Source organism: Rhizophagus irregularis, chromosome 4 (assembly GCF_026210795.1).
Source record: "Rhizophagus irregularis chromosome 4, complete sequence".
Classification (NCBI taxonomy): domain Eukaryota; kingdom Fungi; phylum Glomeromycota; class Glomeromycetes; order Glomerales; family Glomeraceae; genus Rhizophagus; species Rhizophagus irregularis.
The window spans coordinates 5,582,614-5,601,128 of record NC_089432.1 but is presented as its reverse complement, the minus strand read 5'-3'; the positions used below and the strand labels follow the sequence as shown (position 1 = coordinate 5,601,128).

Below are 18,515 nucleotides of genomic sequence, written 5' to 3'. Positions count from 1 at the left end.
GACTCTTGGTCGAGCCGCATGTGTATCTAAACAATGGAGAAAAGTTAGTTCTGATGGGTCATTATGGAGAAATTTATTTTTTAAAAACGGATGGACTGTGAATACAAAAATGGTTGAATTGTACCTTCAAACACCAATATGTAACAGATCGAATTCACCATTTAACCGAGGGAAAAATCCTGATCAAACAATATCCACTCAACAACAACTGGGAGCTGATGACGATTATGAATTGGATGATATTCATGATGATCTTATTGAAAGTGATCAAGATCTAAATTCACAATACAATAATGAAAGTGAGTTATTGAAAGTATAATTGGTTAAAAATTAAGTTTGTTAATAATTAATTTATCTGATTCTTTTAGATTCACAATCATTTCACTATCCTTCAACATATCAGGTAAATTTGCTTCCAACAAATGATGGGAGCGGTTCGCAGCAAGAAGACTTGAATTCAGATATATGGAATGGTGTATCATCACACTCAAGAACCAAAATTAATCAGAGTAGCATAAATATACCATCTGCTATTCCGTCAACATCTTTATCAACTGTCTCCGCTCCAATTTCAGATAGGTCTTCTTCAGCCGACAATCAATTTATAAGACGTTCCACGAGTTTATTACATCATCCAACTACACAATTACCTTCACCTCCTCTTCCTTCTCATTTCCTCATTCCTCCATCTGCTTATGTTCCGTATAATCTTCCCATTCTTCCTATGCATCAAAATGAATCTGGTCAACCTGTAATTAATTGGAAATACTTGTATCAACAAAGATCATTATTAGAACATCATTGGCGTAAAGGTATTTATTCAATTCGAAAGTTACCAGGACACACCGAAAGCATATATTGTGTTCAATTTGATGAACATAAAATTATTAGTGGAAGTCGTGATGATACAATTAAAATTTGGGATATCAAAACTGGCTATTGCATTAGAACATATCGTGGACATAGACAATCTGTTTTATGTTTACAATATGATGATGATATAATAGTTAGTGGAAGTAGCGATGCTACAATTATCATTTGGAATTTAGCTACGGGAGAAATTATACGTACATTGGAGGGTCACAGTGAAAGTGTTTTGAATTTACGGTTTAATGAAAATCATATCGTAAGTTGTTCAAAAGATCGAACAGTACGAATTTGGAGACGCGAGACGGGGTCATGTCTTCGAGTATTATGCGGACATCGTGCAGCAGTTAATGCTATACAATTTAAAGATGATTATGTTGTTTCAGCTTCGGGAGATCGAACAATTAAATTATGGTCTTTAGCATCAGGACAATGTCTTCGTACTTTTGATGGACATTCACGAGGAATTGCCTGTATCCAATTTGATGGAAATATTATTATCTCTGGGTCAAGTGATAAAACTATAAAAGTTTTTGATGTACATACAGGAGCTTGTTTATCCACTCTTGCTGGTCATACTGATCTTGTAAGAACCCTACAATTTGATAAAAATAGGATTGTTAGTGGAAGTTATGACGAAACCCTTAGAGTTTGGGATCTTAAAACAGGAGAATTACAATCTAATCTAATTCATGGACATACAAGCAGGTAAATATTTAAATTTCTGATTAAAATGTCTAGTAAAATATTTTATTCATTTTTTAATAAATAATTTTTTTTTTATTTTTAAAGAGTTTTTAAACTTCAATTCAATACCACTAAAATTATAAGCTGTTCTCAGGATCAAAAAATAATCATATGGGATTTTGCCCATAATGTGGATACAACATTCCTAGTTTAACCTTAAAAAAAGGAAAGAGAAAAAAAAATATATTTAAATTATTTAAAAGACATTTTTTATTGAACAATTTTTTTTTTTATTTCAGTCAAGAAAAATTTTCAAGTAAAAGAGAATTTTTAATAGTAATTTTCAATATTATATATTATATAGAATATAAAAAAAAAAAAATATTAAGAACCTGAAGAACATTCATTATTTCTTTTATAAGGAAGTAATCATTTATATTAATGAGCAAAAAACACTATTTAAGATTTAATTGTTACAGGGTTTAAAGATTTTAAAATATCAAGAAAAAAAGAATAATAAAAATTTTAGTAATATTGATTGATAGATTCCTTAAATATAAAAATTCGTACGTTCAAATTTTCATTGATAAAACGATAAAAATGATAAGATGATTAAAATGGATAACTGTCGATCACTTAAATAGCCGATCTGGTTTTATTTATTATCAAAACCTCCTAGCAATGTTTGCAAATGTGAATTAAGAATTCCCTTATTTAATTTTAATAAATTATTAATTACTAATTATTAGTTTAGTTTTAGCATTTCTAAAAAAAAAAAAAATTATATTCATACGCATCTTCACTCTATTGTTTCATAATAACAAACTTTTTTTTCCCTTAAAAAAAGAAAGTTATTTAAAAATATTTTTCAGTACGAATTTCACCTAATTTTTCACATTTAGTCCATTTTATTTTCATGTCTTCTAAAATAGTATCTTTTTCAACAAAAACTTGTTTAACCCATTCAGCTAGTTTTTCTTCATCACTAGGTAAATCTTCAATAGAATACTTTCTTACATGTACATGAAAATACCACGGAGGTGTGATAATCGGAAGTGAATGAATTTGTAATAAATTTGGTGGACATTGCAATCCTTTTTTAATATGTCGATATGCGATAGTAAAATCTTTATCACCCAAAATCAAAAATGTGCGGTGAAAATTAATACATAATTAAAAAAAAAAAAAGGAATAATTTCAGTAGGAAGGAGTTTTAGATAAATACCATATACGTATTTCACATGAGTATTTCTTAATTGGCGTATACATGCAACGAAACCTTTTGTTCTTGGTAACAAAAGATTTTGTAAAATAGGTAATCCACGTTCTCTAGCAAATGCTTGACTCTTTAATTAAATAATAATAATAGTAATAATTTATTAATTTATACAATACGATCTAATCAAAAAAAAAAAATTTATTTACTTACCTCTTGTAATTTCTTTTGAGTCAATCTAGTTCCTTCGACGAAATTAACTACCCAAATAGGTGCAGCATATCTTTTAATTGTTTTAAATATTTTCCTTAACTGTCCTTCATCCTAACCATAACAAAAAGAAGGTAAGGAATTTGTTAAAAATTTCAATAGAATGATTAATTGATTACTAATATCAACAACTAATGTTATAATTACTTGAGTCCAATTTCTTTTAATGAAAATCATACCCATAAGCTAAATCAAATATTAAAAGAAATAAGTTAATCTCAAAAAAAAATAAATAAATAAATAAATAAATAAAATAAAGAAAAATCAATAATATATTAAATAAAATGGCAACCTACCCACATACCAAATCCAAAGAAAGGAATCTACATCACAAAATCAAAAATAAAAATGTTTAAATATTCAATTCCAAATAAAAATATAAATACATATACATATATTCATATTATACGTACATATTTTAAAGAATCTTTGGAAAAATATTTAACGTGAGGTAACATGTTCCTACGAATAGCAACTGAGTGCAACATGTAAAAATCTGTAAAACTTCTATGATTACTAATTACTACAGCACTTTCGTCTGGTGGAACTTTATCACCTGAAAATGTAATATTTCCTTTATGTTTTTTTTCAAATATATACTAAGTATTTTAATGTAAAAGAAAAAAATTATAGATCTGAAGATAAAAAAATTCAAGTTTTTGAGGACAATAATTAGAATAATATATATAAAAAGAAATTAGGATATTCGTACCTGCATGACCCACCACATGCTTTGAGCAGCCCCTCTAGAATTAATGTCCCATACTAGTCTTCTTGAATACGGTATCAATAACATAGAACATATCTGAACGATATTAATACTAATAGCAAAACTATCAAAATTAAAAGGAACAATCAAAGAACAATTTAACAATTTATTTTCATTTTATTATAAAATACATCTCGGGCAAAAGTAAAAGTTATTCTTATTTAAAAAAAAAAAGTTAAAAAAGTTGTAAAATTTCGAACCTGAATAAAGCCGTACCATAAAATATCGCACGTAAGGTTTGAGTAATGTAATTTAACATTTTTATTATTATTGAGGATCTAAACCTCTCAAACCAAACCAAAATATTTTTTTGATTCGAAAAAAAAGGAACTTTTTTAATTTTACGTACTGCGGATATCTTTAAATGATGTTTATTACTAAAATAGGTAAAATTGTTTTTTGACTACTTGCTTATTAATGGATTTACATTGGGATTTCTAGTATTATTTTTAAATCTGACAGTGACAAATACTGTGAGAATTTATTTCTTGGTAAAATTGTTATTTTACTTTTACTAAAAAGGTAAATTTATTTTTGATTGTTTTTTGTTTCCGGATAAAATACAAATACTCTTTCATATTCTAATACCTACTAGTAAATACATAGAAAATCACTAGTCTGAAAGCAACGTATACCAATTAACCGAAACTTATTTTCATTTGTAAATACATTTACTCACATCGACATTAACTATTTTAACTGGGTCTAATAACTCTAATTCTCTACAGTATCTATCTGTCACGCCCTTGTATGTCATCTCCGAGAGTAATGTTTGGTGGCACAAAACTATTTAAATAATTTAATTTTTATACTTTTTCAGGTAAACGATTGACTAATTATTAAATATAAATATATTTTTAATGTATTTTACAAAAAAAATATTTAATTTTAAATTGAAATAATAATAAAAGTTGATATCGTTCCTACACCTAGTAATGTTTAATCGGTTTGAAAAACAGCGCTCTATTATTTAATAGCGGTAGTAGAATTTTTTTGTCATCATCTTTTCTTTTCTTCTTTGCCATAATATTCGTCTTTGCCGTAATCTTCTTTGTCATTTTGCAGAAACACGTTTAATTATTTCGATTATTTTGGTCAGCTGACTTAACTAAAAAGTGAATAATCAGCCATATGATTATTATAGAATTTTGCAAACTTAAAAAAATGGTAATATATTATTTTATTATTTAATAATTTAATATAAATATTTGGGTATTGCTAAATATCACCAGTACTGATGATAAAATTATGATGTAATGCTAGTCAATATTTATTAGATTTTTAATTCTGGCCAAAAGTACATCATAATGCTGGTACAGTGAACCTGCCATCACTAGTTAAATATTTTAAATAATTTATATAACAATTATTTATATTATATATTACTTATAATATTAAATTTATTTCAATAAAAACATTTATAATAATAATGTCTAATATTTTCTATTAATAAAGTAATTAAAATAAAGTTAAATATATATATTTAAGTAAAATAAATTTATTAACATTTAAATTTAAATTTTAAAAATAAAAACTAGTAATAAATTAATATTAAAAAGTGATTCAGTTTTTAATTACATTTAAATTTATTATATAAAGTTAATAAAATATAAAGCTATAACCTATTTTGCTAATATATCTATTCAAATTAGTTTTATTCTACCAGGTTTACTATTTTTTAAAGATTTGCAAATTTCTATATAATTTTATAGCATATATTATATGTAAAAAAAAATCTAGCCTTGTCTTTTAATTTTGAACTTTAGACATATTTATATCTGAAATCAATTATGATCATATGATGACAAACTTGCAAATCTTTTTTTTAGACATCTTTTTTATTCAATAGGAGATGCTTAGTTAGGATTAATATTAATTCTAATACGTATATATTTATATAGAAAGTATACATAAAACCGAAATTAGGTTAATTTTGACCCTCAAAATGGTCGAAATAGTCGAATTTTAATGTATTAAAATTAAAATTGACTTATTCATACAAATAAAACACTTTTTTATATTTGCGAAACATTTTTTAAGAAAGTTACATATTATGCAATAAATGTTGCCTCTTGCAATACTGTATATGAAATAAAATAACCCTCTCTATATATGTTTTCACGCCTTTACTGCTATACTCTATACTTTATCAGGGAACTTAAGAGCGTAGCTTCAAAGGATAGACTGATTTAGGACTGTGTTCTCAGAATATGCTTCTAATACCTCCTCAAATGGAGCTCCCGGACTTCCCGGTGCTTTGATATTATCACAAGTCAAATAACATTTTTTATTTTCTTGACTATCGATCCACCATTCACAAATCAGATCTTCATGATATTTTTTGCATAAAGGACAGAATTGTGAGCGAAATTTTCTGTAAATGTCTTGAAAATTAACTCTTTGCTTGCGAATTATTTCAAGTCTTCTTCCTCAAGTTCTAAGTCGCAAAAAATCGATAAGCTCCTTCGTTTATATTTTTTAATATCGTCCGCTAGCGTGACCGTCTCATTTCCAGCAACAGAGGTAGAGGTGGAAGCAGGAGTATTAGTTTCAGATATAACATTTTTTATAGGGATATTAGCTCGGATAAAATTATAAAATTATTTCTGTGAAAGGGCTCATGATGGCCTCTGTATCATTACACGTGACTCGCTTCTCGTGTGTATTCGATAAAATAATAATACTTTATTTACGTGCCGAAAGCAACTGATACAAAAATAAATTTGCGAATAGATCGCTTACATGATGTGAATAAAAATACTAATTATTTTTTTGAGGGTGAAGATAATCTTTTAAATCTGTTATAGTTTTTCGAACACCTGTTACCAAAGGTAATGACAGTCAGAACAACGCTCATTAGATTTCAGCTAGAACGTTTATGCAAAGCGCCTGAGACTAAATTAATCACCCACCCAGCTCCTTAATATAATCCTCAAGTTCTAATGCTTGTCTTTAATGTCATTCCGTATTCCCGAATTACCAGTGATTTTTTCTTCCTCAAGCTTCGTAAAAGGTCACCAACTTCTATGCGTTTTTAATTTGGGATCTTCCTGATAAGACTTTCCGTTTCATATTCTTTAATTTATCAACTAGAGTGGAGGTGGAAGACATCTTTTTTTCCTAAATACATGAGCCCATAGTGAGATCGTAAACTAAAACTCGCTCCCATACATATATAACTTCTGGCATACACACATTTGCGTTATTTTTGCAGTAATGTTTTTCGCGGGAAAGTTGGCTGAACTCCTACATGCTTTATATCTTGCTGAAGGAGATAAGAAGAGTGATCAGCTATGGCCGAAAGGTGCTAAAGCAAAAGCACATGAATACGGAAACTTCATACCTCTTCACATGGAGAGAGGTCACAGAGTGACCCAAGTTCTACCAGAAAGACGTAAAGTTGGCGATCTCGGAATTGCGAATTCCTCAGCCCTTCATAACATATGCTTTTGTCGGCATTATTTACTTACCTTCCAGATGTGGGAAAGGTCCTGTGTTGCATGTGAACCTTCTTTCACACTATTCTTCCTCTGGTCATTTGTTTGGGAAAAAATAAAGAACAGAGGTTAATATTCAAAAATTAATATGTCGCACAGATCTGTTTGGTGATCATCTATTTTTTCGCACAATTTGTGGCTCAGCAAAAAAGTCTTGGAGATCAGACTAGTTAGATCGGTAGAGTACATAAAGGGCTGTGTTAATTCCCTACTAAGAAATGCGGAAATAATAATATTCTGAGCACCACCAGCCTGTCTAAGAAAATCATTAAATGCGGTAATAAAATCAGGCACAGTTTCTTAATAAGCATTTCTACCGTTTTATCAAGATCATGAACATGATAAAATCCAGATCTTGCAATATGCCTTTTATTTTCTGGCGTCGGTCCATCAAAGAATTCACTTTCAAGATGTCTTTTACAGAGATTGACAATATCATTACATCTCTTTACCTTTGAATAATAATCCGCTATTGAGTCTTTGCCTTGAAACAATAACCCACACCGTAACTTATCTACATCATCCAATCCTAATCGTCTGTATCAATACCATCCGGCCATATTTCCAATCTAAGTTCCTCAGCACTATATGGCAATTCTATCAAGCTTTAAATTTGCGGAAGATAAAGAGCATTGGATTGAATACAGCCACAGGACTTCAATAACGAAAATGACCAATTTTTTTAACACAATCAAATGAGCCTCTAAATAGATAATCAAACCAAATTCCCAAATAACCAATCATCGAATAATGATGTTGGATTCCTTACACTGGATAGACTATATACAAATTTCTCAAGGGTTTTCTTTCTCCAACGCCTGATTGCCTTTGTCTTCCAATAGATTTTGATGTCGCAAAAAAGTTCCTCCCAGCCAGCTCAATACACCAATCCTCCTCTCTTTGACTGTATTCATTGATAAACTCATTGAAGGTTTCTCCTTTTCAGCATTTATATCCTCGTCAAACATTTTGCTAATAGATTGATTATATAAGAAGAATTTTCAATTGAAAAAGGGGGTTAACAATTGTGCAGATATGCTCGTTTAGGCGCATATGAGTACATGTATGCGGCTCAGCAAAAAATTCTTCTGAGCTGCTTTAGACTGGCATTGATCAGGTTAAAGAATCAATGTATAAATTCGCAGTTCGGATGATATTTTAACACCCCTATCAAATAACAAATCCTGATTATCAATAAATTGTCGATTAATAACATAATCTTTATGCACGGACGTAATATCGATCCCTAATTCTTTTCCCTTTTTTATCAAACTAAACATTCGACCATCTCATCTAACGCTAGTAAATCTAATCCATATATGATGCTTTGCACTCTTTTAGTTTCGAATAAAAGTCTTTTACCATATTATTGCCTTGAACTAATTTCCCAAATTGAAAATCTCTGAGACTAATTCTTTTGGACCATTCAAGATTCACTTCTCTTTCCCATATATCATTTATATTACAACATTTTTTGAGATCCTGAATCAGAAGACTTTAGAATAAATTGTATTAATTTAGATCAAGTAAATTATCTGTATGCATTTTTTATAGTTAGAAGATTTTTCAATCGAATTAGCTATTGCACAGGATGATCACTGCTTCGTAGTAAAATTTAGTAGTTATACATATTGGTAATTTTAGATATTTCGCCATTTTCCACAATTTGTGACTCAAAGGGTTTATAATCGCTATTCTTATGCTGAGGCAATAAAGTCTGAGATCTGGGCACTGGGTTTGGCTCAGATTCAGTGCCAAAGTCTTCTGCCAAATGCTTAATCTAATTATTTTTCAATTTGAAAAAATCTTCCATTTGCTCCCATTTCTTCAATTATATTTCAGGTCAAAAATAGTAAATAGGTAACAATTTATATATAAATAATAATTTATATATAGGTAAATAACAATTTATATATAAGTAGATAATAATTTAACATAATTAGATTGATTTATATATATAATACAATTTAATAAATATTACAATTAATATAATTATATCTTTTATTATAAGTATACTAATTATATTAGTTAAAGTTATTATATTATATAATAATTTTAGAATATATTATTTTTTTCAATTTTAAGAATTGTATATTTATTTTTAATAATATAATAATATAATATTATATTATATAAATAAATTTATAGTAAAAAGTAAATCTAAAATAATAATATAATTTTATATAATTAATTGATTTTTAAATTTGTTTTTATAAATTCTTTAAAAAAAATTTTCAATTAAATTTCATCTTTATTATAAAATTTTTTTTTTTAATAATAATATAATATATATTACTTTTTTTAAAAATTATATAATAATTTTTATTTTAATAAAAATATAATACTTTCAGAATCTAAAGTAAAGAACAATTTAAATCAACTTTAGATAAAGTGAAAGATTTACAAACAAGAAAAGTAGATTGATTACAAAAGTCAATTTTTTTGGTAAAGAAATCAATAGATACCTTCATAAAGAAATACATATATAAGGATTAGCAAAAAATTACTGGATTAATTTAAATTTTTATCTATTCTTAGTTATATTTATTTTTATTTATAATTTTATTTATAATTTTATTTCTATTTATAATTTTATTTTTATTTATAATTTGAGAAATATACTTTATTATTAATTTATTTTTATTATTAATTTTATTTTTATTTTTTTTTATTTTTTCCAGTTTATAGTATGTTATGTTAGCTTACTTTTTGTTTATTTTTACTCTTAATTTTATTGCTGATATAATATCTAATGTTTAATTAGACTGGCCTGGAGCTGGAAGTATCACTCATAGAATATTTGTGATTATTATATAATCCAAATATATTCTAATAAGTAGTACATGATTCAATATTAAAAAATAAAAATAAAAATAAAAATATAATACTAATAATATATAATTTTTATTTGAATATTTGTTTGAGATTATATAACTTCTGCTAAGTAATGAATAATACAAATTTATATATATAAGGGTACTACTACTGTCAGATATTACCTAATATTACTCTAATATAAAAGCTTACCCCTCCTCCCTAGGTAAGATATATTATATATATACTTTTCGTCAAAATGCCAAAATACTAATTAAATTTATTTTGACAGACGTAATGTATTTTGACAGACGTAATTAATTCATAGTAATTTTATAATAAATAGTGAATTGGTCTGTTCGTCGAAATATGACGTAATTAATTAGCGGAGAAGTATAATTATATATACAGTATATATATAATTTCTTATATAGTATTATATATAACTTATATATATATATATTTAGTTACCCTTTTTTTTCTAATATATTAGGTAATATCTGACAGTATTTTAAATGCTTTTTATATTTTATATAGTAATAAATTATTTATTTATTTTATTAAATAATTTGTAAAAAAAATATATATAAAAATATTAATTAATTTTATAATTTTATTAAATATTATTCTATAAGTATTATTATTTGGCAACTTCATTACTATAATAATTCCTATTATATAATTTTATAGAATTATTTATTTTAATTATATAATTAAGTTTTTATAATTATAATTGTAATTTTCATTAAATTTTAAATAAAACATATCATGAATTTATTGCTATTCAAATTAATATGATTTAATATTATTAATAAAAAAAAAAATTTTAAGGATACTTGTAATTATTTAAATTTTAATAAAAAAGGTGTAATTACAATTAAAAATCATAAATTTTAAGATGTAAATTACAATTTTAAAGTAAGTTTACTTATAAGTATCCTTTAAATTTTATGTAATATTATCATTTCAATAGTAAACTTATTTAAAATTGAAAATTGTATTTAAAAATTATAATTTTTAACTTAAATTTTATTGTATTTTAAATGGAAAAATGCAACTATAAGTAATCACAAGTTTTCTTAAAGTTTATTTTTTTTATTATAATAAATTATAATACTAATTTGAAAATAGTAATAAATAAAATCTTTACATTTGGAAATCTTTTACATTATAATTAAAAAAATTCTGAAATCATTAGATTTATTAAAAATTTACTAGAATAAAAATTAAAGTTATTTTTTTAAAAAAAATTATTTAATATATAGTAAATTTATCTATTATCTATTGATTTTTGAACAAAATTATATAATGCTAGCCAAAATTAAAATATATGACATTTTAAAAAAAAAAATGTGAAAAATATATTTTTTATAACAAAAAAATTTTGTTTTCAAAGTGTATATGAAATAAAAAAAAAGAGGATGTAATGTGGATAATAAAAGAATAGTAATAATATTACATATGTTAAACTAATTTGTATATTTATTATTTGATTTTTTTTAATATAATAGTACTATAAGTAAAAGTTTTTTCTTATATCGACTTCTCAATTGCAAATAAATATTTACAGTTAACTTCCTATAAATATACAAAACATGCTGCAATCATTCACAAAGATTTTCGTAAAACGTGTCATACATGTTTTTGTTTCTATGTACAGTATCTGTTATAACGAAAATTTAAAAACAGACTATTAATTAAGCTAAAAGTTAAAATTAGTCCATACAAAAGAATCATACTGTCACACCATAAACAATCAATAACAGATAATGATATCGTGCTTAAATTACGCGTTTTCTTTGCATTTTTCTTCAACATCTTCAACAGGACGAATATACATCTCTAATAACGCGACTGAATAGAATACAGCAACAAAGGAAACAAGGAAACAAAGGAAACAAAGGAAACAAAGGAAACAAAGGAAAATAATAAAATTGATCAGTTGATTATTTGCTTGCTAAAACAGAAAAGAAGCCCGTTTCCCCGCTCAAATAAAAAATCAGAGAAATATGCGTAATGAAATGAGATTGGTAAATACATAGGTTCCATAACTATTTATTGTATAAAAACTGAGGGTTGCTTTCAATAATAAGAAAAAACATTTATGTTAGAATTCTTAATCGAAAATATGTTCACGTTTTTCTCGTCAAAGAGACCGTTAAAGTTAAGACTGTGATCTCTGAAGTGATACAATAACAGCTTTTGACCCTGTACGACATCCTTTTTGACCCTCCTATATGTAATACAGTATATGCGGGTCAAAAAAATAACACGAGGAGGTAATTTTTGCTCAAATGTAACACATTACTTTACGTGTGACATAATTTTCATATGTATTAAAAAAAAGCGAAACCAACTAATTGATAATGTTAATATTTAGTATAAGACACCAGCTAATTGACAATGTCAGTGTTTAGTATAAGACAAAATGTAAAGCATAACAAATATTTAAAGCGATGCGAGCAATTGATAATTTCACAAATTTTCATATAGAGGAAATGAGGAAATGAACGATAATCTCATTAGTAGAATACCTTTCGTTACATAATTAAATCTTTGAAAATTTAGATGTAAGTATAAGACAATTATCCCAAATATCTAAATAAATACAAATATCAGAAGGTCGGATATTAGTACTTATTTATTATGCTACGTTTTGCTTGCACCGACTACATCGTGTAAAGATCGTAAAAGTGCTCAGAAAGTAAGAGCAAGTTCATTCCTGTTTATAAATACCCTCGACAAATGAGGGGTACAATGTGGTTCAATTCTTATTACTTGTACGTCATGATATTGAATGCTTAAAATATTAAATTAAAAGCAATTAGTCTATTGTCATATTTACTGTCCCAAGCGTCTCAAAGTTTGAATCAAGCGTAAAAGTTTTATTTTTATTCATTTGATCGGAATTTACATTCTGTTTTATTAGCGACAAACAACATGATAATAAAAATGAAGAATAATTTTTTTCTATTTAATACAAAAACGAATTATTATTAACGTAATACCATATTTTATAACGACTCGGCACTTTATGAATTATAAGATATGTAACGGATTTTAAATTTCTTGCCGAAATGATTATTGTCGCTTATGTGAACGGGTTACTCTTTTTCCACGTTGATTAAATCCTACCATTTCAATCTTCAGATTGTTTAACATATGTTCCTTCTTGGCTTTCTTCGGCGCAATATAATCTTGATGAGAAGTGTACTAAGAAAGATATTTATAAACTGAGTTAGCCACAAAAGCTTTATAATTCATGAAAGAAAAAAAAATTCTGTGATATTATACTTCTTTGTCTTGATGAGATTGTTTCATACATCCTCTGCAAATTATTAAATTATCATCAATCCCAACAATAGAAGCAAGATTTTTCGTTATCTTCACGAATGAATTCGTTGTTAATCCTCGCCTTTTGTATATCCTATGTTTTGGATGGTGGCATGTTCTAGTAGTTGGCGAAGTATTGGAGTCACTTTCGCTTGTCAACCCGCCATCAATACTTGCATCAGTCATTTTGACGTCTTCAGACATAACATCATCGCTGCTGATGCTGATAATCGAATTATTTGGAGATGAAGAGATTGAATGAGAACGGGAACGATTTTGCATTTCGTCGTTATTATTGTCGTGAAGATTTGGGGTTTCTTCCATGTCAAATAGGATTTCATGTGGTGCATTTACGATCGGTGGGTCCACGTCAGGAAAATCAAAGCTCATGGTGAGCCTAGGAGATTTGACAGGAAATGCTTTTCCTTTTCTGCGGTTTTCCTCTTTTGCCATATCATAGTTATATAAGATTTGAAAGAATTTTTCAAGAGAATTCATGGTACTTATAAGAAATAAATATCTAGGAATATGATCAGATCAAAAAGTTTAACACAAAATAGTTCAATATAATTATGTACAGTAAACTGTAACTAATGTTTATAGCCCAAAGAACTATAATATAAGGACAAAAGATACTAAGAAAGAAATTTATAAGAAAAAGGCATATACTAAGACAATGAATAACAAAAATTTTTAATTGTTATAATCAAAAATATAATTTTTCAATTACTAGAAAAGGTACAAAAAAGATAACGGGCGAAAAAAGCGTGAGGGTTACAGCAACTACGAGTAATTGCAAAAACAATTAACAGATTCGAATATGTACTGCTTATATATAGTTATTTTCCATATTCCCGTTACACAAGTTGTAATAATAAAGGATCATCAGAAAATATTCCTCAAATTTCATTGACTTTTTTTCGGTTTACCTTTTATAGAAATTGGAAGAGAAAAACGCTACAAGTCTTTGTTACAATGGGAAGGGAAGATGCAATTTTTTTAGAGAAGAGGTAAGAATAATCATTAATATCAAAAGTTAACAAATAATAAAGTTCTTAACTTTAATGTGATGATATTATAAATTTCATATATTATTTCTTTATATTTATACAATTAATACTCTCAATTAACGCTCTACAGTAATAAAATAAGTATAATATGAGTAGATAAAGTTAATAGTTGAGTATCTATTATTGCCTAATTGAAAAAAATAATTTTCTTTACTTATACATCAGTTTATTACCGGAAATTCTTACTTTACCGTTTATTACAATAAATCCAATAGTAAAGAGTGACTATATTACTGAGTGCAATCGCTTAAACTTGAATAAATTTCTGCTGTGCTTTTTTTTATTGAACACATTTATGAAATGGTTAAAATGATATAATTTTAATAAAGAAACATTTAACGCCGTGACCATACACTGAAAATTATATTGTTTTCACGCAATATTCTCTTTTAGCGTACATTCGCGCTTCAATACAAATTTTATGCCACTACACTGCTCAAGAAGTATACCAACGCGTAGAGGTGGCAACATTTCTGGCTAGACTGGAAACGTTGGGTGAAGAGAAGTATAAGTAAGCGTGTTTCAACAGACTAAAATGCTTACTAGGAAAAATGAATTTGGATGAATGTAGTGGACAAAGACAAGAGTCGAGGTCATAATGAGAGAAATTCTAAGTAGAACTAAGAGAATCCGTGGATAAACAATCAAGGTAAAACTTTCGATTGCGTGTAAATATTTGACAACATATTATGAAAATAAAGCAACTACTAATTGAATTACGGACACACTTTTAGATTATAGCACAGGTATCTTCTTTTTCTTATTTTCACACTTATTGTCGTTCATAGAACTGAGGGAAGCATGCAAAAGATGAAAGTTTCCTAAGAAGCTTTGGCTCCCTGAGATTGAAAATGTATCAGTTGATATGTCAATAATCTCTAGCGAATTATTACCACTGAGAGATTTTACTGTGCTAAGAGAAATTGTTCGTTTTACTAAGAGAACAATTATAAGATAAAGTAATAATTAAGGAAACATATAAAATAAAACATTAGAATTCCAACTAGACCCTTGTAAAACTGGTAAAAAAAAGGAGTAATAAAAGGAATATATGAAATGAACCTTATTTTATTGTGTACAATTATAATCTTTATATAATATTTTTCCGGTTTTTAATTTTTTAGAAAAATTACATAGCTTTTACAATAAATCGAATAATCAGATAGCCCAAATTGAATTTTGAAACTAAATCTTTACTCATATTTTTTTGTTCTTCATCAAGTTACTATGAGACTTATGATTTTATAACGCTATATTATTATTATTGTTGTTATGTTACTATTAATATATGTCAATTGTATGTCGATAATAGTGTTATCAAAAATACTCAATGCATTCGTTCATATTCTTCTCCATTACATTCGAAGCAATTTCATCCGATTGTCGTGAATTTTGTTAATAAAAACGGCCATCATGCGTAAATTTCAAATCCAATAATTCCGATTGAATCTGAATTTAGACTTTGTTAATATGTTTCTATTGCTTTACGCACTATAATCGTATTGGTTTCTAAAATATTAATATTAATATATTTAACTGTTAAGGTTATTCTTCATCCATTTCATTCATAAAAATTTTTGCGCCGTATAAATAAACGCAGTAATATAGATAACGTCTTCTAATAAGCACCGTTTTTGCCAATTTCAACTGCCATTATATTGAGTACTTTCAGTAATAGAGAAGAAACGATCAAAAAACAAGCCTATCCACCGAATATGTTTGTCGAATTAAATAAGCTCAGATTTTAACGTTAATTTGAAATTTTTTTCATATTACTGTAAAGGGTTCAATTCATTATCTGATACCGTCATAGATGCAAAGGTTGGATTTGTACTACCGGCAGAATCCTTTATCCATAGATATATCATTGATCATCAGGATTCATGTTTATATCACGAGGACATCTTGAATGAATTTTTTTATTAATAATCCGTAAAAATATCAATAAAAAAAAAATCATGGATGACTATTAGAAACCGTGGTATAAAAGTAATAGTTATTTCACGGGAAGACGTAAATATCATTGATCATCATGACTCCGCCATGATAGATCGAGGCTGAGCTATCGCCCCGTAATACTACCGCTTATGAACATCACTTATAAAAATATCAATACGAAATTGTAAATTCTTTATATTATTTTAATATTAATCATAATTTGTACATCGGTATATTGTTATGTTGTGGCAAAAGAAAATTTTTATATTAAAAGTGATTTTGTAATTTTGTAATTTCTTGTAAATTTATCAATCAGATGATCTAGTTAATAATTTGTTTTTTTTATTTATCCTCATAGAAATCGAGTTTAATAATTTGTATAATTAATTTTTATTATCTTAAAAAGAATTTTATTAAATTATTTATCACAAAGTTTGGTTATTATTTTTTAATAAAATATAAAATTTCTTTATAAGTCCAGACCAATTAAATAAACATATAAAGTATGTTAAATTAAATAAATAAAGGGAAATAACTTGAAACTTTTAAATAATCAAATGATTTTACAATTTTATCAATCAAATATATATTTAAAGATTATTTTAAAAGATATGAAAATAATAAATTTTAATTGAAAATTTAATTTATAGTATAGAAAGATTGTATTTTTATTATTTTATTAATAATAAATATTTAATATTGATATGCAATAGTTTATTAGAAATAAATAAGAATTAATAATAAAAAAACAGAAACTATACTTTTTTTTTATAGAAAATTAAATTATAAAAAATAAACCCATATATAAACTATAATATTAAATTATTTTTATTTTATTTTTTTTTTATTTTAAAGAAAATAAATAATAAAATAAAACTTACTTTATAATTATTATAATAATTTATTAAAATTTTATTTAGAAAATTAATAAAAAATTAACAAGTTTTTTTAAAATTTATATAAATGCTAATATTTTATTTAATAAAATATAATAGATTTCTAAATAATTTATATAAAAAATTATAAAAATGATTTGGATATTTGGTATATATTATTTTTTTTTATTAATTCAATTTTTTATATATTATTTAAAATTATTATTTCTATTATATAATTATTAAAATTATCATAATATATACTTTAATTCTTAAATAATAAATTTTTATAATATTAAATAATTTTAAAAAATGCTATCCCTTAAACTGTAGAGGTTAAAATTAATTTTAAAAATTTTTGAATTTTTAAAATATCTTAAGATCTAGTGATTATAGAAAGATGAAATTATATTTGTTAGATTCCTCTTATTAAGGCACAATAAAATTATAACTCTAAAATTGATAAATAAAAAGTTATATTGATTTATAAATTTTTAGATTTTATAAGTTATTCTGTCATATAATATTCGTAGAAGGACAATTTTATTTCTATCAGATTCTTCTCATTAAGATGCATCAAATGGTGGTAATTTTATATTTCTAGGGTTAATGAATAAAAAGATATTTCAATTTGAAAAATTTAGCTACTATTTGTTATAATTTGTCAATCATTTACTTTTAAAAAATCATTAATCAAATTGAAATTTTTTTTTCGATTTTTACTTAAAAATACTATAGAATTTATTATAAAAATATTGGTTTATGTAATAAAATATTTTAAGGCATGATCCGCCTAAGAATGGCAGCAAACTACTATATAAATTCGGGGGAAAAAATTAAAACCAAAAAAAGGCTTTATCTCATGATCCAGTGATTGGATTTTGATGATCTCTTTTCGAGTTTATAGCTTTTGATGCACTCTTTCAAAACAAAAAAAAAAATTCGAAATTGGACTGGTATATCACAATATAATCACAAAAAATGATTTTTTCCAGGTAAATCTTCCGATACCCCCGATAAATCTTCCGTTGCCCAGAAAAAATTATATTTGCAATTATCTTGTGATATATTGGTCCAATTTTAAATATCTTTTTTTTATTTTAAAGAGTACATCAAAAGCTATAAACTCAAAAAGGGATCATCAAAATTCAATCACTGGATCACGAGATAATGCCTTTT

At 25.8% G+C, this 18,515-nt stretch overlaps 2 protein-coding genes across 2 annotated transcripts; both read right to left on the bottom strand.

The window, feature by feature from the left end:
• Nucleotides 1-1,941: 1,941 nt before the first annotated feature.
• OCT59_024491 (uncharacterized protein) lies at nucleotides 1,942-4,141 on the bottom strand. Its single transcript, XM_025316176.2, has 8 exons — nucleotides 4,010-4,141; nucleotides 3,753-3,873; nucleotides 3,454-3,639; nucleotides 3,337-3,363; nucleotides 3,188-3,226; nucleotides 2,984-3,094; nucleotides 2,780-2,900; nucleotides 1,942-2,681 (listed from the first exon to the last, which is right to left on the bottom strand). The coding sequence occupies exons 1-8, from the start codon at nucleotides 4,066-4,068 to the stop codon at nucleotides 2,410-2,412; spliced, it is 936 nt and encodes a 311-aa protein (XP_025181164.1). The 5' UTR covers nucleotides 4,069-4,141; the 3' UTR covers nucleotides 1,942-2,409.
• Nucleotides 4,142-12,978: 8,837 nt separating this feature from the next.
• Nucleotides 12,979-14,256, bottom strand: OCT59_024490 (uncharacterized protein). The gene is made up of 2 exons (XM_025310562.2): nucleotides 13,415-14,256; nucleotides 12,979-13,333 (listed from the first exon to the last, which is right to left on the bottom strand). The coding sequence occupies exons 1-2, from the start codon at nucleotides 13,949-13,951 to the stop codon at nucleotides 13,202-13,204; spliced, it is 669 nt and encodes a 222-aa protein (XP_025181163.1). The 5' UTR covers nucleotides 13,952-14,256; the 3' UTR covers nucleotides 12,979-13,201.
• Nucleotides 14,257-18,515: the final 4,259 nt, after the last annotated feature.